The sequence below is a fragment of the Ichthyophthirius multifiliis genome (assembly GCF_000220395.1).
Source record: "Ichthyophthirius multifiliis unplaced genomic scaffold scaff_1120509249421, whole genome shotgun sequence".
NCBI lineage: Eukaryota > Ciliophora > Oligohymenophorea > Hymenostomatida > Ichthyophthirius > Ichthyophthirius multifiliis.
This window is the reverse complement of record NW_004087731.1, coordinates 48,250-68,613: the sequence shown is the minus strand read 5'-3', so window position 1 is coordinate 68,613 and position 20,364 is coordinate 48,250. Positions and strand designations below refer to the sequence as shown.

The window sequence follows — 20,364 nt, the reverse complement described above, 5'->3', positions numbered from 1 at the left end:
GGTCTTTAAGTAAAATTACATTAAAATTCTCTTTTTTTAAAAAAATAAAAAATAAAAACATTTGATAAAATACGTATTTATTTTGAAATAATCCTATTTTTTGTATTATTATTTTATAAATTCATTTAATTGTCATTTTATAAATATTATTTATCAATTTATCTTTATGTGTATATTTGATTATCTTCAAAATCTAAACCATATTCTATAAATATATATTTAATTTTTTTAATAAAAATATATATTTACATTATAACTATACTTAAGATAATTTTTATTATTTAATATAATTATTTTATTGATTTTTTCGTAATATTTTTTAAACTAAATCTATCTTTTAATTTTTTATTTTCTCATCATAAAATATATCATTATTCGTAAAAAATAATTTAGGACTTGTTAACATACCTTTATTTTTAATTTTAATAATATAATTTAATATTTTCTATTTTAAAAAATATTTATTATTCTTTCAATTTATATTAAAAATAAATAAATTTATATTTCAAAAAATAACAATTTAATTAATTTTTTATTTAAAAAAATTATACATTTTTTAATTTATTTTATAAAAATCAAATTAATGTGTAGTATATATTTTTTTAATAAATAAAAATTTATTTCCATCTTTAAAAAGATAAAATATTTTAATATAAAAAAGTTAAAGAAATATTTTTAATTTATAAATATAAAATAAAAAATATAAAATAATTTAATTTTTAAATTTAATGGACTCAAATAAATTCATTTTTATTAAAAAATGTTTTTTTATATAAAATAAATTTTCTTTTAAAAAGATAAAAATAATATTTTTTTTTTTAAACATTTTCATAAATTTTTTACAGAAATTAATTAAAACCATTCTTTATTAAAAAATATTAATTATATTTTTATTTTTTATACTTTGTTTATTTATTCAAAAAAAATTATATTTTATTATTTTCTAAAAAAATTCAATTAAAAAAAAGTAAAACTATAAAAATGAGTGAATAAAAGGTCATAAATAGTAAAAACAACTAATAATAATTAATTTAATCACCTTTTTAATAAGATGGAAGCAATCGCAATCTTTAATATTAAAGCGAAAAAGTTTAAAGCTCCGACGAAAAAAAAATCAGTCCTAGAAAATCTACAAAACATGTAAAATGTTCACCCATGAAAGCAAGAAACTCTAAATTTATCAACTCTAATAATTTGGTTAAACGGTAACCTCCGAAAGATATATTAAAGAAAATTTTAATCAGTAGAATATTCGATAATATAATAATTTTCCTAGTTATTATTTTCACAATAATTATATTTGTTTACTTTGCAATCGATACAAGAGATAACAAAGACAATTAATAAATATAATATGTTATATAAATATTCCAAAATATCGAAATGGCACTTTTAATTTTATTTTGCCTAGAAATTTTTCTTAAAATCTATGCTTTTTCATATAAAGTTATTTTAATAAAAATTAATATGTTTATATTTTTATTTAGGTTTATTTTAAAGATAAATGGTTATTTTTTGATACAATCATTATGATTTTATCTATTTTAATTCTTGTTTTAGATATTGTTTTAAATAATACCTAATTTACAACTATATCAAAAATAATTAGAGGAATATTCAGATTTATGAGGCTTTTTTTAGTATTTAGAAAAGTAAAATTTATACATTTTTTTTTTGATAAAAAATAAATAAAAAAGGTTAATTAATTTAAAGCAATATAAATTACATCTTCAAATTTAAACTTTAAAAGTTCAATAGAAAGAATAATAGAAATAATGAAAAATATCAAAAATAATGTAGATGACATTATATTAATAAAATAAATAGATTGGTAAAAAAATAAAATACATCTCTATATATAAAAAAATTCAAATATAAATATAAAATAATATCAGGTGCATATAAATGATATAAAGCAATAAAATATACGATCCTATATTTACAGATAGTGAGGCTGCAAAATGGGTCAATATATATGAAAACACAGCTTAAATTTCCAAAAAAAAGAAAGTTTAAGCATTAGATAAACGGAATAAAAGCAATAGTCAATAATTATAAATCTTATAATCCTAAGCGTCCTTTTTATAAGTAAAATATAAAGATATTAATATTCCAACAGAATATCTAAATTTCTTTGAAAAAATCGATTTGATAGACTTTGAAGTTTTCTAATTTCATGAATAAATTAAAACCAATAACCTATCTTATCTATTAATTTTTCTATTTTAAAAATATGACATTAATAATACCGCAAAAATAGATCCAACTTATTTATGGAACTGGGCTAATCATGTATCAGCAGGATATAAAAATAACTCTTATCATAATAATATGCATGCATTTGATGTTACTTAAGTAAATAATAAACATTTAAAAAATATGTATATAAACATATATATATAATTATAAATATTTATATATATATATATATTATTTATATATAAAATATATATATATATATATATAATATAAAAATAGACTGTTCATTTTTTTTTATAAACTACTGAATTTATTAATATAGCAGATTTAAAACCTCTAGAAATAGGAATTATGTATTTAGCAGCTGCATGTCATGATTATGAACACCCTGGATTTAATAATCCTTTTTTAATCAATTCAAAAGATGAATTGGCTATTAGATATAATGATAAATCTCCTCTTGAAAATCACCATTCTTTTTCAGTTTTTTATTTAATGACAAAGGAAAAGTCAAATGTCTTTGTAAATTTGAATAATGAGGAAAAAAAAAATCTAGAGAAAGAATTATTAATATGATTTTACATACTGATAATGCTCATCATTTTTCTGATTTAGCAATGTTGAAAGGAAGATTATAAGCTTAAGGTATCATTTATATATATATATATATATATATATATATATATATATATATATAATATTTATTTTGTTTAAATTATATAAATATAGAATAATTTTTAAATTTTTATTAATTTAACAAAAATAAAAATTTTAATTTATAAAAATATATATAAATAAAATATAAAATAGATTTTGATACAAAAGATAAAGACAAAGATATTTGTATGAATTTTATTTTACATGCTGCAGATGTATCAAATCCTTTTAAGCCATGGGAAATAAGTATTTTATGGACAGAAAAAGTTTTGAATGAATTTTGGTGTTAAGGAGATTAAGAAAAAGAGTTAAATTTACCTGTAAGTTATTTATGTGATAGATATACTACTAATACTGCTAAATGTTAGATTGGATTTATAGACTTTGTAGTTTTTCCTTTGTATTCTTCTATAAAGTTATTTTTGCCTAAACTAGATATTTCTATTTTAGTATACTAACAAAAAGAAATGGACTGAACTTATTGAATTTTACGATGAGGATTTAAAAAAATAAATCTAGCAATTAGAAAAAGATGAAATAAATAGTAGTAATTATTCAGAATCAAAAAGCTCAAATAGTAAATAAAAATAATGAAAAAATAAATTTTCCTTAAAAAAAATAAAAATATATTTATGTGTAATATTTTATTTTATTCATATTTTTATTATTATGATATATATATATATAAATATATAATTATTTATTTATATTATATATATTAAAAAAATTAAAAATTTATTTAAAGTAAAAAAAATTTTTTAATATAATATAATTATATTTTTTAATTATTTTATTAACTAAATAAATATATTTTATATTTAAATATTTTTGTTTATTTATTATTATAATATAAAAATTAAAATTTTAAAACAATAAATTTTACTATTTATTTTTAAACTATTTTTTTTTTTTATTAAAAATACAATTTAAAAAATATATTATATACTTGTTTTAAGAATTTTATGTTTTAAATTAAAAAATATTCAAAATTATTAAATTTATATTATTACAAAAATAAAAAAAATTAATGAAAGAGAATAATTAACATAAATTTAAATAAAAACATTTTTTTTATTAAATATAAATTATATTTTATATAATATGTATTTCCATATTTTATTTTTATTTAAAACTTTTAATTCACAATCAAAGTTTAAAAACTCATCTTTACTTAAAAGACATTATCAATTCACAATTTTTTATAGTTAGTCTTAATTCAAGTTCTGTTTAATATGAGTATTTTTTAGAAAGGCATTTATCTTCGCAGTCGATAGTAATTTATTAAAAATTTTATTAACTATTCTTGAACTATTTTTTCACTATTAAATTACGTTTTATATATTTTTTAACATAGAAATTCTTTTTAATTTACTTATTATCAACTAAAATAGTTGTATACGATTTAATCTTTCATAGTTACCTTTTTATTTTGTCCATATTCTAAATGAGCCTTTTTATAAAGAAATAAGTAATTATTTTTAGTAAAAGTCTTAATAAAGTAAGAAAGTAATCAAATGAAATATTGATAATCCGATTGTTAATTAATTTAATATTATTTTAATAATTTTAAAAATCAATAAGTTTATAATATTATTAGATTATTTTTTTATTAATATATATAATATTATATAAATTCATTTTAAAATAAAAAATATATAATAGAAAATTTATAATTTAATTAAAATTTTTTATTTTTTTATAAATAATTTGGCTTAAAATAATTGGATATTTATAATTAATTTTAAATAAAATAAAATACATAATATTTTTTATAAACAGAAACAAATTATAATAATAAATTTTTAGTATTAAAGATGCAAATTATAATATCCTTGAAAAGACATCAATTATTATATAAGTAATTTCGGAGTTTCTTATTTTATATGGTTTTAAAATATAAAAGTCATATTTATAATTATATTAAAAGAATCTAAATATAACTTTCACGCATCATATTAAATAGATATATTTAATATTATATAAAATTCATATAAATAATTAATTTTATTTTTATTTATTTAATTTTTTTGATTATAAATATTTCAGAACTTTAATATGAAATTGATTATTTAAAAGTAATTTCATTATATTAAAATTAAAATAAGGCTAAAAGAAAACTTTTCTAGTTTATCTAGTTTATATAATTATTTAAAATTAGAAATAATAATATGATATATGGAATAAATATATCAAATTATCTGTGTTTTAATTTCGTAAATTTTCTTTCACTAACTAAAAAGTAAATTTATTTAGATTGTAAGTTTTTTATTGAATTTCCTTTATTAATATAATACCGAAAAAAATAAAACCTTAATAAATAATATTAATATTTTTTTAAAAAAAAGTATTATCATAATATCAATAATTTATTATTTAAAAAAAGAAAAAAAAAATTAATAAAAATAAAAAAAAAACATGAAAATATAAAAAAATATGACATTAATATTAATAATATTAAGTGTCAGTAATGTATTTACCTTACCTTGCTAATATTTTAATCCTCAAAAAATAAAGTTAATAACTTTTGACGTTTATGCCGCATTAATGGACACCTAAAGATCATTAAAATAATAAGGCCGAGCAATAATTCCCTAAGATATAGATAATCAAAACTATGACAAATTTATAGAATGTTGGGTCAATTAATATTCTAACGCATCTTAAATTGATCCAAGTAGATATTAAAATCCCTTTGAGGATTTTTTAAGAGTCAGTATTAATTATTGTGTTTTAAAGCACAATCTCTTAAAAATAATTAATGATAATATAATTAATAATCTTATTTTAGCTTGGACAAGGTTAGATCCTTGGCCATAAACCCATTAAACTTTAAGAGTTTTAGGCAAAAAATATTAGTTAGGAATAATGTCGAATGGGAGTTAATAGTCTTTGCAATAATTGGCTAGGAATTCTTTACCAGATATTGAATTTTAATATTTCTTTGATTCCACAAGTTCTAAGTATTTTAAGCCTAGACTAGAAATGTATAGATAAGTGGAGTAAACTGGATATTAAATAGATGAAATTTTACATGTGGCTGGGGCTATTATTGATGTTAAAGGAGCAAGGGATTATGGACTTTTTGTGGGACATAATAAAATTATAGATGATTAATTTTATGGTTTTTTGGAATCTGAAAAACCTTGCTTCGAAGTTAAAGATATTTCAGGGGTTGTTGATGTCATGTTAAGTTAAGATCCTAATTTAGTGAAGCTTTATTTTAAAAAAGATAATGGATAGATTATTTAGTGACAAAAAAATAAAAAAAACAAGTTTTTATATTTCATTTATATAAAATATATTAATATTTGCATTACTCATTATTACATAATATTTTTTTTTTTAAAAAAAAAAAATATTTTGTATATATAATTTAAAGTTTAAATTGTAAAGAAAATTAAAAAAATATTTTATTAAAATATTATTTAATTTTTAATTATATAAATTTATTTATTTAATTATAATAATTAATTTTGTGTCTATTTTTTTTTAAAAATGAATAAATATTTAATATATAGTTCACTTTTTAATTAAATATGAAAATATTAATATTTATATTATTAAGAATTTCTATAAATATATTTTTTTTATATATTTAAAATATATTTTACATTACTTTTATATTATATATATATTTATTATTATTTCTAAAAATACATATCTTACAAAATATTTAAATAATATAAGAAATTTTTAAATTTATAATAGAATCTATTTAATTTTTAAAGTGAAAAAATATTTTACTTATAATATTTTTTAAATTTTTTATTTTAACTAAATATTAATAAATAAGATTTAAACATAATTCAAATTTTTTAATAGAATTATTATATAAAACAATAAAAAAACTAATAACATATCCAATTTTAACCATAAATCCAAACAAATTTACATTAATATAAGTTAATTCAAGATGATAGTTCAATATGATATATACTTTAATAGTTTAGGCACTCCTAAAAATGATTTAACCCTAAGACATAATAACGAAACTGATACAAATTGGTAATTAATAAGATAAAGATTAATATATATGCTATTACTATTATTTGTTGTTTTTATCTAATTTACCTTTATTAAATTGATTCCTTTCTAAATTAAAATAATTTTTTTTATTATATAATCTTTAATTGTATTATTTTATATAATATTATTATTTTAATTTATTGTTATTATATCTTTAATTTGTAAATTGATTAAAAGATTAAAAAATAAAAAATTAGTTACTTTTATTTTGTTATTTTTTAGTTTTTTAAATTTTTATAAAATTGCTCATATAAATGAATTAAAACTATATTTTTCTTGTACTAATTTAATACATTTATAATTAAATTTATATTTTTATATAAATTAGTTATAAAAACATATTTTATGAATTTTTATATATTAATTTGCTTTTTTAATTTTAGAACTCGTTTTTAAATTTATTATAGAAACACTAATAATTGTAACAAACTGTTTTATATTATTTTTTATATAATTTACTTATTTTATGTATTTAAGGATATATAAATATTATAATATTTCTTTTTATTTTATAAATAATAAACACTTAATATACTTGATATCTTCATAGATCCATAAACTTTTTCTTTTTTTAAATACTAAGATTAAACTTTTTAATAAAGTTACCTAAAAACCTAAATTAAGGAAAAAATCGAAAAATGACTAAAATACTTAGAGGATTTGGAGTATATATATCGAATGAAAAAATTAAATAATTGTATTGAATTTTATTATAAATTATATAATAACTTTACATATATTATTTTTATATTAAATTTTATATTTTATAAATTGAATATAAAAACTTTATATATAGGAATAAAAGAATTAATTAATTTTTTAATCATTATATAAGTTTTTTATTTTTTGGAATGAATATGTTATATATAAACAGATTAAAAATTATTTATTATAAACTCAAATTTTATTGTAAATATTATCTTTTAATTTATTTTCTTATTTACCCTTTTATAAATTAATTTTTTATTATTATAAAATTTCATCTTCACTTAATTTTTATCCTTGATAATCACTTAAATCGTTAATCGAAAGAAGTATACAACATCTTAATTCTAGCTCAATTTCATTCTATTTAATAAATAAAAGTTTATTAAATTAATTATATAATTTAAAGAAATTAAATAATAAATTACAGCTTTTTCATTAAAAAATTATAAATTAATCTAATTCCAATTACCTACTCCTTTTAATTTTTAAAAAATTAAAAAGTCCAAATTATTATATAATTTTACCACATTAAGATATTCCTTTTATAAGCTGTTATTAATTTTATTCACTCCAATATTATCCTCTTTTACAAAGGAAATACTTATGATTTAATTAACCGTTTTCAAGTTTTATAAACTCATTTGACAAGTCGATTCTCATTTTATTTGTGTATTATTATCTTAAATCGTTAATTTCCATGTTATTAATTGTTAATTTTTAGTTTTATTTATTATTTTTAATACAAATTATATATTTATATTTTTACGCGCAGATTTATTTAAAAAAAAAAAATATATAAATTTTTAATATTTTTAATAATTTTTTTTTTTTTTTTCGCTCCCTCGATAAAATAAGACAAACAAAAATAAATATAAATTAAATTTTTAATTTTTTAATTTTTTTTTTTTTCAATTTATTTCAATATTAAAACAAATCTCTATATTAAGCCAAACTTAACTTTACCATTTTATCATATATTTAAAAATCTTTTTTATAATAATTATATATAATTTTTAATTTTATTTTACTAAATTAATTTTCTTAATCTTATTATAAGAATTCAGTAAATTCATCCATTTAAATAATTTTTTTATCTTTAACTATTCCTCTAATTTCAATACATTATAAATTCTAGCTTAATTAACTAGAATCTAATCCTAATATTATTACTTCATCTTCTAAATAAAATAAAAAATTATAATTTAATTAAAATTAATTATTTATTTTTATATACATTCTTCTCCACAATTTACTGTTGATTATCCATTAAAACTTTGTAATATTTTACCTACAATTGTTACTGGTTTTCCGACAAAAAGATGCAAATGTTCTGGGAGGACTCTAGTAAAATTCTACTTTAAATTATTTTATTCCATTAATATTTATTGCTTAAATTTTTTACTATTTATAAATATAATTTTTTAGTAAATATTAATATAAAAATGATAATAAGTATATATATAAATGTATAAATATATATATATAAATATATTAATAATTAATTTTAAATTTGAAAATATATCTAATATAAATATTAAATTATAATTCTTTTTATAAATTTTATAATTATTATTTTATGTTATTAAATATAGGTAGTTTACTAAATATTTTATTTTATAAATTTACTTTAATTATATATTTAATTTAATTTATTTAATTTAATTTATTAAATTAAATTAAATTAAATTAAATTAAATTGCATTAATATTAAATAGGTATTTAAATTTATATTAAATATCTATTAATTTGAATTAATCTATATATAATTTTTTAATATAAATTTAATTAATTATTTATGTTGATTGATTAGTTTTATCTAATTCATATATTATATATATTTAAAAATAATATGAATATATATTTATAATTAATTATAATATCTTTTTAATTTATGTTTTTTATAATATAAATTATTTAATATATTATTTTTTCATATGCAACAAGATTAAATAAGTTGTATTATATCCCCAAATTAATAAAATACAGGTGGTTTATATTTAGGGAATTTAACTAATGCAAAAGATATTAAATAATTATAAGAATTAAATATAAAAGCAGTTTTGACAATTATTGCTTAAACTTAATTATAATATCCTCCTGAAATAATATAAAAAGTATTTATTTACATTAAATATAAAATATTAATTAATTTTTTATAAAAAAAAAGCATTTAAAATTAGAAGCATTTGATCATCACGAATTTTAATTAAATTAATTTTTTGAATAAACTTATAATTTTATAGATTAAAATTTATAAACAGGAAATGTATTTGTACATTGCTATATGGGTATGAGTAGATCAGCAACTATTGTTATTCTTTATATTATGAAAAAAAATTAATTTACTTTCAAATAAGCATTTAATTTTGTTAATAAAAAAAGAAAAATTTTTCCTAATTAAGGGTTTATTTAATAACTTGAAGGATATTATTAAAAAAATATAGTTCAAAAGCTATGAATAGTTAATTTTTTCATAAAAATAAATATTTAAAATTAACTAAATAATTTAAATAAAATAATTAAATTTTAGTTTTATTTCAAAAAGAAAAATTAAAAAATTTATATATATATAAATATAAAAAAAATTATAAATATTTATATATTAGAGATTATGTACATTATCTTTATAAATAAAATAGCTTTATTTTTATATACAATAATTAATCTGTTTTTTATTTTTATCTTTTGTTATATTTTATATATATTAATTATAAAAAAAAAAAAAAAATATTTTTATTTATTAAACAAATAAAAAATGGATTCTGATACAAGATCGGTAGTTGAGAAAATTCCTTTATTAAAAATTAACACAGGCCCAAGGTAAAAAAAACACATAAAAGTTTAAAAAATTAAATATTTATAAAAAGAAATCCGAATTGGATTGACAGATTAAAAGAAGAATATATAGCCTTAATAAAATATATAGAAATTAATAAATCTTAAGATAATGATTGGTTTAAAGTTGAATCAGATAAAGAAGGAAAAAAGTTAAATCAAAATAAAATAATAAAATAGTTTAATTGATTTAAAAAAAAAAAAAAAGATGGAAAGGCAGATGTTGGTATATTCATAATTTAGTTAGATATGAATTTGACTTATAATTTGAAGTAAAATAAAAAATATTAAAAATAATAAATAAATAATTATTAGATACCAGCAACTTATCCTTCTTCTCCTATTGAATTAGAATTACCTGAACTTGATGGAAAAACACATAAAATGTATAGGTAATCAAAATTAATTAAAAAAAAATTTATAAATTTAAAAATTTAATATAATAAAAAGAGGAGGAAAAATATGTTTAGATATACATTTCTCACCTTTATGGTCTAAAAACTGTCCCAAATTCGGAATAGCTCATGCCTTAGCATTAGGAGTAATATATAGAAAGTTATTTAAAAAAAATGTAATTATTTTAAAAATATATATAGCTTGGACCATGGTTAGCAGCTGAAATACCAATTTTAATTGAATAAGGAGTTATTTAAAAAAATTGATTTTTAATAATTAAAAAATAATAATAATATATGAATTTTATTTTAAATTAACAATTATATGTAAAATAATTTTTTTTTATTTTTTATTAAAAAAAAGAAGTATCTTTTTTTTCATTCTTAAATATATTCATTTTCTAAACTTTCTTAGTGTTAACTATCCTCATTATTAGATTATTAAATTAAAATTATTCTTCCTTAATCTAATATGATTAATTTTTTTTTCTTATTTATGATTTTCGTTCTACAATATAGACAACTATTTACAGAATATTTAAAACATTTTTTAAACATATAATATGAAAAATATGCCCACATTACAAAGTAATAATCCTATTATTACTTTAATCTGAATTTTTATTATAAAATTCGAAACAAACGGCACATTCTTTTTCATTATGCATACTTTTTATAGATTAGGATTCTATACTAAAAACTGTTTATTAAATATATTATTAAAAGAGCTCTTCTATTTCATTATATAATACCTAACTATTTAAACGATTATTTAACTAATTTTAGGAATAATTAATTTAGTTAATTGAATTGTTATTTTAATAAAATTAATTATTTAAATTTGATTATAAATTATGAAATAATTAATTATTATTGTAATTTAAATTTTAATTTAATGATATATTTTACAAAAAAATATTACTAAGAAAAAAATTACTATTATTTAAATTATTAAAAAAAAAATATTATTATTATTATTATTATTATTATTATTAATATTATTAATATTATTATTATTATATTTTTAATTATTACTACTAATAAGATTTTCCATATTACTTCTTTAATTTTTTTTATCTGATTAAATTTGACTTATATATATATTATTGCCTTGAATTTAATTTTTTATTAATATTAATTAATTTTTTTATAAAGGTGAAATACATATAAATAATTAAAAATTATTGAAAAGCCGTTTATAATTATATTTTAAATCTTATTTTTTTCATTAATTTATAGCATTTTTATAATCCAACAATCATCAATTTTTTAAAAATATTTTAAAAATTTTAAAGTTTATACTATAATTAACAATGGACCATATAATAATCCTGTTAAAAATAAAAGTCTTTTTAAATATATTAATTTCTTATTTTCATTTATTTTAATTTTACTTAACGTTTGTATATATTCTAATACTATTCCTAAATTAATTATAATTACTATTTAAAAACTTATAAATATTCCAAAACCAAAAAAAAATTAAACTAGAATATTTAAAGCAATATATATCAAATTTAATAGTATAATTTTCCACATTTATTTTTATAAGATTTATATATTAACTTACTTATAATCTTAATTTATTAATTTAAATATTTAAAATTTAATTTTTTATTTAATATATATTTTTTTAATAAAAATATTTAACAAAATAAATGTTATTAAATTATTTTGATTTAAAAGTGTAATTTTTTTAAAAAAATATTAAATTGTAAAAAATGATTTTTTTTTAAATATAAACTAAAGTATCTTATAAAATTAATAACTAAGTATTTTTTATAATGAGTTTTTAATAAAATATGAATTTTATATAAAAATATATAAACAAATTAACATATTGCATGGTTTTTTTTTGACTTTATATGTTATTTTTTTTTATAAAATGAACCATAAACTATTTTTTTCCTTTTATTTATTTTAAATATACAAAAAAATACAGAAAAAATAAAAAAATATAATGTTAAAAGTAATTACAATAAAAATGATTAGACATGAATGTTTATTTATATGTTTTGTTTTGTTTTTCAATTATTTTAAATATTTATTCTTAAAATAAATCAATAATAAATATTTACTTTTTATATATATATTTATTATATTCAATATAATTATATATGGGAAAGATTTTAACTTCTTTTATATTTCTATTAATTCTCGTTTCTTTTTTATCCATAGTTTTAATATTCTAAAAGCAATAATATCCATTCTAAACTAATTTAAAGGAATTATAAACTCTAAATTAATTTTCAAGGAAAGTATTAGATTTAAATTATTACATACATTCATATTTATTATTTAAAAAGTAAATAAAATATATACAATTTTAATAAAAACATAAATAAAAAGTTATTATAACTCTTTAAATATAAATACTTAGGAAGATGCTTTACAAAAAATATATTCAGAATATATGAATGATGTAAAAAATCTATAATGATAAATATATAAATAATATATATACATATTAATAAATAGATAAATGAACAATAAAAAATAATAGCAAATGAATTACAAAACCAAAATAATATGAATTTTAAGTTAAATGAAATCGAGTATTAATTTTAAATTTAAGGAAAAGATTTAATTTTAAATGATGCCCTTTAAGAATTATTATAATATAAATAAATAACTTTTGAAAATTAAAAAGATATAAACTATAATATACAACTTTCAAATAATATAAATAGATAATTTACATAACTAGAGGATACTTTTTTAATTAAAAACTTGAATAAATGAACAAAGACTCTTTATTTACTTTTATTTAAGTTTTTTTGGATTAACAATATTCTTTAGTGTAATATTTTAATGTTTTTTTATTCCACATACATACGATGAATTTATAGAAAGAAATAAAAAATCAAGAAAAAAACAATCCAGAATGAGCCAAAATACATATACGACACATTTAGTTCTTCATTTTATATGCTTTGTGTTAATTTTGGGTATTTTATACATTTTATATGATTAGATTTCAATTTTTTATGGTTTTTTATTAAATACAAGTTTTAAACTGGCTAAAACATAAAATACAATTTATCAAAATTATAGATAATTATAAATTTAAAGCTTATATAAATTAAATAACCAAGATAATTATTTTGATGAAAAAAAAAATTAATCATTTAAAGATTATAAATAAATGCTTATTACTATAAATGAAAAAAATAACAGATTTCAAAATTTATGGCATAAATATTTATATGAAACTAATATTTGTTCCCTTGAAATAATAAAAAATGATGTAAAATCTATTTAAGTATGTACTGGAAGTGAATAAAAATATAAATTAAATATTTAAACTGGACTGCCTATTATTGGGTAAGATTTAGAAAAAATTTTGACCTAATAAGATAAAGGAGTTTAATAAATTTTAAATATTTATAAGTAATTTGAAATTATAGATAATATTTATTATAAACTTTTTAATGATTTATTTGATGGCTTTTTTAATTAAAATACTTAATTAATTTTTAACCAAAATTAATTAAATATAAAATATGCAGAGTATTTTGCAATATGTGTTGTTTTATTTGCTATATTTTGGAGTGTTTTTATTAAAGATGATTCAGAAGAAGCTAAACAAGCTAAAAAATTCGAAATTATTAATTAAATATGAACAAAAAATATAAATAAAGATATATATATATATATATATATATATATATATATATATATATATATATATATATATATATAATAAATATGTTATAATTATATTAAATAATTATTACATATATTAATTTTTATTATATACTATATATAAAAAATATTGATGTTTTTTTTTATATACAAAATATCTTATATGAAAAAGAAAATATTCAATACAAAACAATATTTTTTAAAAGAAAAATAAAATATTTTATAGACACAATATTCTAAATTTCTTTTCTAATTAAAATTTTGTTAATTAAATTATTCAAAAAAATAAAATAAAATAAATTAAAATAAAAAATTTAAAATAAAAAAATAAAATACTAAAATAAATTAAAATTCGCATTCTGAAATTCCCAAATATACTCATAAATAAAATTTGATTTTAAGAAACTTAGTCCTATATTAATAACTAGAATGAACTTCTATGTTAGCAATAAATAAAAAATTAAATATATATTTTAAAACTAATATATATATATATTAGGAAAAAAAGAAATCTATGATTAATAATCAAATCAGAAAATTCCAAATGAATTATTATTTTTTTATATTGTCTATTTTAATTTTTCTCTCAACTTTCTTTTTTTGTTTATTGATTTTTTTAGAAAAAATAAACAATATATAAAAAACAATATCAAAAAATAATATTAATAACAGATAAAAAGCGTTCTTAAATAAATTAATATTATAAAAAGTTATTTATTTTTTTTATATAAATTTTGAATAAAAATATAATTATTTTTTTAGCTTTCTAATTTAAAACTTTAATGGAAGATAAAATAACTTGTTTTATAATATAATAAAAATTAATATAGAACTATTAAAACTATATATTATAAAAATATAATTTATTTTGAATATTTATTAAGACTAATTTATTAAGATTTTTTATTTAATTAGATTTTCTAATAATATTTTTAAAATATACATTTAAATAAATTTAAAAAAAATCACATCATTTTTACATTTTTTTCAAATTTAGAAAGTTTTAAGAGTATATAAAAATACAAATAAGAACCTTATAAATCAACTATTTTCATTAATCTGATAATTGAAATGAGTAAAAAATTATATGTAGAAATTAAAATTATAGCTAAATTTATATACTGTTTAAAAATAAATGTGATTTATTTTATTTGGGTGATATAAAATTCAGATATAAATAATATTATAGGAATACTCTATTATATAAAGAAAATGCACTTTAATTTTATTTTCTTTTAAGTATAAAAAAAAACATACATTGCAATTATATATATACTGATTACTTTTTTAATTTTAAATGAAAAATAAATCTAATATTTAAAAAAATAAAATTAAATATATAATATAAATATATTTTTGAGATATTTTTTTTTTTTTTGGAAATATTTTTCTACTTTATATTTTTTGTTTTGTTTAAAAGTCAATATTTATAAAAAAATTAATTATTTTTTTTTAATAAAATTTAAAAAAAAAAAAAAAATTATTAAATAAAAATAATTTTAATTCAAAATATATTTAATTCATATATATTTATATATATTAACATTATCTTCAAATGAAAAGTATAAAAACTACATAATAAAATCAAAAAGATTTCTTTAATGAAGATATAAATTAACAATATTTATAAGAAAATATAATTCAAATAATTTAATAATATGGCTCAGTAAACATATAAATTAATTTTATATCTTTGTAATAAACATTCATAATAATATATTAATTAAAAAAAAATGAATAAAAAATAAAAAATAGCAAAATATCAAATATACAGAATTCAAGCAATAAATAGAAATACTTTCAATTCTTATTCTTTAATCTCAAAATACAACTTAGTTAAGTACTAAAATAATAATCTAAATAGTAAAAATATTTACAATGTAATCTTATAAATACATTCAAAACGGTTTTATTTTTTTATTTTTTTAGTTTTTTTGTTTTAAAAATAAATAAATATATATTAATAAATATAAATAAAGGAGAAGTTTTATTATGTTTTGATATATTAGAATCATCTTTAAAACTCATTTAATAAACCTAACTTAAATAAATCGAACTAAATGTTTTTTAAAATCTAGGAGTTATAGCAGCAAAGTACAAAATTTAAATTAATTTTTTATATTCTATATATATTATATATTAATTTAGAAATCAATAAATATTAATATCAAAAAAAATATACAAATTCTGTTTAAAAAACTACTTTTAATTCGATTTAAAAACTCATAAAATTCAAATATTGAAGATATAGAAAATTTATGTCTGAATTTAATTTAAAAATATATTGTTATAAATAATTTGACAGGACTTTATTTAGAATAAAACAAATATAAAAAAGCTAAATCATATTCCCAATATTGTATTAACAATATAGAATAATATGTACCTTATAAAATAATTTTTTTATACATATTTTTTAAATAAATATAATTAAGATTTTTAACCAAATAGATTATAGGTTTTTCGAAGATTTAAAAGAAGATTAAGATTTTAAATAATTAATAATTATTTTATTAATTTCTTATTATAATTTAGGTTTATCATGCATTAATTTAGGATAAATAATCACTAATATAAATGATTATTAAACAAATTTGATATATTTTGACCATGCAATAAAAGCATTTACAAACGGATAAAAATTCTGTAATGCCTACTTAATTAATAATGAAAAAAAAGACATACTTCTCAAAAAGTTTGAGTTTTATTTGCAAAAATTATAATTGGAAAAAGAAGAAAATTTCGTTAATAGTTTTAAAAGTTCAGGAGACTTTTTTTTCAAATAATTTGGTTAAAAAAACATTGAAAATCGTATATTAAACTTAGTTAGTTTTTGTAAAGAAAAATACACAACAAAATAAAGCAAAAAAAATAATTATTTAATAAAAAGATAAAAACCGTTCTATAAATCATTTACGAAATTATAAAAAAACACAAACAGTAGTAATTTTATTAATAATCCATCTTCCTATATAATAAAAAAATCCCAGACAAAAAATGAATAAAACCCTCATATATATGAATCTTAAGAAGAAATATTTTAAAGCCTAAATTTAAAATAAGAAAAAAATATTGGAACTGGTTTTTCTTATTCAAACAAAAATGAAAATTTTGATCTTTTTAAAAATTCTATAGGCAATAGTTAGTCTAAGTAATAATATTTTTAAAATAAAAATTAAGAAACTTAAGCAAATTAATAAGAAGAAGTGGCTAATAATATCAAAAAAACAAGTCCTTTTAACCATTAAAATTAATTTTTGGATTCCTGCACTTCGCCTTCAGCTTTTTCTATAAAAAAATATAAATAATAATAACAGTTTTCAAGTAAAACTTCGGATACATAAATTACTGTAAAATAAACTCATAGTTAAATAAAAAAAGATGAAACTTAATGGAGTAATGATGGAGATTAATAATAAATTTTAATTAAATTAGATGATTATTTGTAAAATATAACAAAATTTAATTAGATTAAATTTATGTAGTTAGAAAATAAATTGAGTAGCTTATATAAGAAAATAAAGTTTACAAAATTAAAAAGTTGATGAAAATGATTAATAGGAAATAAACATTGATAGTAATAATAATAAAAATAAAAATAATATAATTAATATTAATTAAAAATAATAAAATGAAGAAATAATAAAACAATAAAACAAATAAACATATATATAAAATATTTAAAAAATAGATGAGTAAATGAAAATGCAAGAAAACATAAAAAATTAATAAGAAAAGTTATTACAAATAAATAATTAAAAATAAACTATAAAATAAATAGATGAAATAGATTTAAATTTTGATTTAGATTAAGAATAATATAAATAATAATAATAATAATTAATAATAATAATAATAATAATAAAAATAATAATATTTAAAATCGTAATAATATTTTTTTAGGTAGTTAAAAAAAAGGAATTATAAAATAAATATAAGAAGAAGATAGTTATACTTCTAGTCATAACATAACTTAAGTAAAAAGTAATTCACAATAAAATGTTGAAATAAATCTTTAATTATAAAATACTCCTTTAATTATAAAAAATGATTATTTAAAAAATAATAAAAATGAGGAAAATATTTAACAAAAAGAAGAACATATTTTTAAAAAGTAATAAACAATAATTAAAAAATAAGATTCAATTTAATTAGAAGATAAAATTAAAAAACAATAAATAATTAAAAAAGAAGAAAATAAAAATGATGAAATAAAGTTAGAAAAAAATTAAAATTAAATTAAAGAGTCTGAATAAAAGCCCTAAACTATATAAAATATATTTTATAAATAAAAACCTTAAAATACTTTAATATAAGATTCAAATCGAAAAAATTATTTTTCTGCTCAGGAAGTTATTTAAAAAAATAATAATTAAAATACAGATGTCTTATATAAATTTCCTAGTATAGAGAAAAACACTTAATATGCTATGATGGAAAGTTTTTAATAGGAAAATGATACTATTAAAAATTAAGAAGATACTAATTAAGACTAAAGTCCATTAAGTTAATATACAAATAAAGACTTTTCTTAAAGGCAAAAAAATAAAAAAGTCTTTTAAACTAAAATAGCTATGATTTAAATGGAGGTAGAAATAGTCCAGGTAATATAAGAATTATCAATAATTAGATTTAGAAAAAAGTATCTTAAAATGATTCTTTATAAAAGTTTGATAGTATTAAAGTTAAGAATGATTATATTTAAAATTAGTTAATTTAAACTCCAAAAATAGAGTTAATAAAATAAAATTTTATATTATATATATATATATTTATATATTTATATATTTATATATATATATAAATTAATATATAAAAAAACATATAGAGAATTCTTAAAAAATAGTAATATTCCATTGTGGCATGCATGGAAAATGATATAAATTAATAATAATATATATAGAATTAATTTTGATTTAACATCTGAATCTGTAATAATATGGGGAACTAATACATATACATAAGTATAAACAAAAAAAGAAAAAATACAGTTATCTAAATTATAATAAGCTCTTGATTTTATTGAATTTGATTTAATTTTACCTTATTAGAAGCCTTTTTCAACTATACAGAATTTAGAGGACTTTATTTTATATTTTATTCTTCCTTTTTTAACTGTAAAAGAAAATGCTAACCATCTTGAAGATTCCAAAGTTGCTTTATTACCAAAACCAGTAGGTATAACTCATAAATTTGATTGGAAAATATTTTTTTTCGAAAAAGAATGTACTGTGGATATGTATCATATTTTAAATAATTAATACGTGATTATTTTAACACAGATAAATAATAAAGATACATTAAGAATTGATGTAGAAATTGATGATTAATGTAAAGAAGAATTATTCAAAAAAATCGATTTAAACGAGAAATATAGAGAATATTATAAAGATGTTATTAATATAGTAGTTGATAAATAAAATAACTTAGATAAATTTATGAATAAATATTCAAATAGGAAAATGTGTGTAGTTTCTAGTGAATCTGTTTGTGTTAAAAATTTAGAAAATTTCATAAATATTTTTAATAAATATTTAGAATGTGTTTAAAATTTTTTAAAGGAAGAATTGAAAATTAATAGTATTATTACATATAATCTTAAATAGAGTAATAAGCTATTGAAATTGCATCTTTTTTTAAAAAATAATATCAAGGCATAGATTTTTTATGTATACGAAGATTAAATTAAATAGATGTTTAAAATTTTTCTTAAAAATACTTTTGAAACTTTTAGTTTATTTTTATTTTTATATTTTTATATATTTTATATTTTATTTTTTGTTTAACAAAAATAAGGTCCAAATGATAATAAAGTATAAGCATTTGGATTTATAGAAGTTAAATTTTGTGATTTATGGAAAGAATTTGGAACTGATTATGAGACTTTAGATAAGAATGA

At 14.9% G+C, this 20,364-nt stretch overlaps 6 protein-coding genes across 6 annotated transcripts, besides 27 other annotated features; 4 read left to right on the top strand and 2 right to left on the bottom strand. All coding sequences in view use genetic code 6, as the record gives it.

Moving 5' to 3' along the window:
* Window positions 1-473: 473 nt before the first annotated feature.
* Window positions 474-523: a microsatellite.
* Window positions 524-684: 161 nt separating this feature from the next.
* Window positions 685-711: a microsatellite.
* A 444-nt stretch (window positions 712-1,155) lies between these two features.
* Window positions 1,156-2,775, top strand: IMG5_002810 (hypothetical protein; the record flags this gene model as incomplete). The annotated part of the gene is made up of 4 exons (XM_004040004.1): window positions 1,156-1,446; window positions 1,488-1,831; window positions 1,896-2,355; window positions 2,479-2,775. The coding sequence occupies 4 exons, from the start codon at window positions 1,156-1,158 to the stop codon at window positions 2,773-2,775; spliced, it is 1,392 nt and encodes a 463-aa protein (XP_004040052.1).
* Window positions 2,378-2,471: a microsatellite.
* A 16-nt stretch (window positions 2,776-2,791) lies between the features above and the next one.
* On the top strand, window positions 2,792-3,332 carry IMG5_002800 (hypothetical protein; the record flags this gene model as incomplete). Its single annotated transcript, XM_004040003.1, has 2 exons — window positions 2,792-2,844; window positions 3,010-3,332. Exons 1-2 carry the CDS (start codon window positions 2,817-2,819, stop codon window positions 3,330-3,332), a joined length of 351 nt encoding a protein of 116 aa, XP_004040051.1. The 5' UTR covers window positions 2,792-2,816.
* Window positions 2,853-2,900: a microsatellite.
* Window positions 3,333-5,224: 1,892 nt separating the features above from the next.
* Window positions 5,225-5,270: a microsatellite.
* Window positions 5,230-5,270: a microsatellite.
* A 451-nt stretch (window positions 5,271-5,721) lies between these two features.
* On the top strand, window positions 5,722-6,108 carry IMG5_002790 (hypothetical protein; the record flags this gene model as incomplete). The annotated part of the gene is made up of 1 exon (XM_004040002.1): window positions 5,722-6,108. The coding sequence occupies one exon, from the start codon at window positions 5,722-5,724 to the stop codon at window positions 6,106-6,108; it is 387 nt and encodes a 128-aa protein (XP_004040050.1).
* Window positions 6,109-7,779: 1,671 nt separating this feature from the next.
* Window positions 7,780-8,289, bottom strand: IMG5_002780 (hypothetical protein; the record flags this gene model as incomplete). Its single annotated transcript, XM_004040001.1, has 3 exons — window positions 7,780-7,950; window positions 8,016-8,065; window positions 8,160-8,289. 3 exons carry the CDS (start codon window positions 8,287-8,289, stop codon window positions 7,780-7,782), a joined length of 351 nt encoding a protein of 116 aa, XP_004040049.1.
* A 219-nt stretch (window positions 8,290-8,508) lies between these two features.
* Window positions 8,509-8,966, bottom strand: IMG5_002770 (hypothetical protein; the record flags this gene model as incomplete). Its single annotated transcript, XM_004040000.1, has 2 exons — window positions 8,509-8,768; window positions 8,825-8,966. The coding sequence occupies 2 exons, from the start codon at window positions 8,964-8,966 to the stop codon at window positions 8,509-8,511; spliced, it is 402 nt and encodes a 133-aa protein (XP_004040048.1).
* Window positions 8,967-8,982: 16 nt separating this feature from the next.
* Window positions 8,983-9,030: a microsatellite.
* Window positions 9,019-9,130: a microsatellite.
* Window positions 9,025-9,078: a microsatellite.
* Window positions 9,043-9,082: a microsatellite.
* Window positions 9,047-9,087: a microsatellite.
* Window positions 9,075-9,131: a microsatellite.
* Window positions 9,132-9,209: 78 nt separating this feature from the next.
* Window positions 9,210-9,268: a microsatellite.
* Window positions 9,210-9,288: a microsatellite.
* Window positions 9,256-9,303: a microsatellite.
* Window positions 9,304-10,345: 1,042 nt separating this feature from the next.
* On the top strand, window positions 10,346-11,087 carry IMG5_002760 (ufm1-conjugating enzyme 1, putative; the record flags this gene model as incomplete). The annotated part of the gene is made up of 6 exons (XM_004039999.1): window positions 10,346-10,410; window positions 10,458-10,577; window positions 10,634-10,697; window positions 10,741-10,817; window positions 10,876-10,966; window positions 11,022-11,087. The coding sequence occupies 6 exons, from the start codon at window positions 10,346-10,348 to the stop codon at window positions 11,085-11,087; spliced, it is 483 nt and encodes a 160-aa protein (XP_004040047.1).
* A 696-nt stretch (window positions 11,088-11,783) lies between these two features.
* Window positions 11,784-11,854: a microsatellite.
* Window positions 11,855-12,416: 562 nt separating this feature from the next.
* Window positions 12,417-12,456: a microsatellite.
* Window positions 12,457-14,461: 2,005 nt separating this feature from the next.
* Window positions 14,462-14,522: a microsatellite.
* Window positions 14,523-14,744: 222 nt separating this feature from the next.
* Window positions 14,745-14,816: a microsatellite.
* Window positions 14,745-14,817: a microsatellite.
* Window positions 14,748-14,817: a microsatellite.
* Window positions 14,818-15,963: 1,146 nt separating this feature from the next.
* Window positions 15,964-15,998: a microsatellite.
* Window positions 15,999-16,372: 374 nt separating this feature from the next.
* Window positions 16,373-16,406: a microsatellite.
* A 1,637-nt stretch (window positions 16,407-18,043) lies between these two features.
* Window positions 18,044-18,111: a microsatellite.
* A 168-nt stretch (window positions 18,112-18,279) lies between these two features.
* Window positions 18,280-18,341: a microsatellite.
* Window positions 18,342-19,217: 876 nt separating this feature from the next.
* Window positions 19,218-19,280: a microsatellite.
* Window positions 19,281-20,203: 923 nt separating this feature from the next.
* Window positions 20,204-20,238: a microsatellite.
* Window positions 20,239-20,364: the final 126 nt, after the last annotated feature.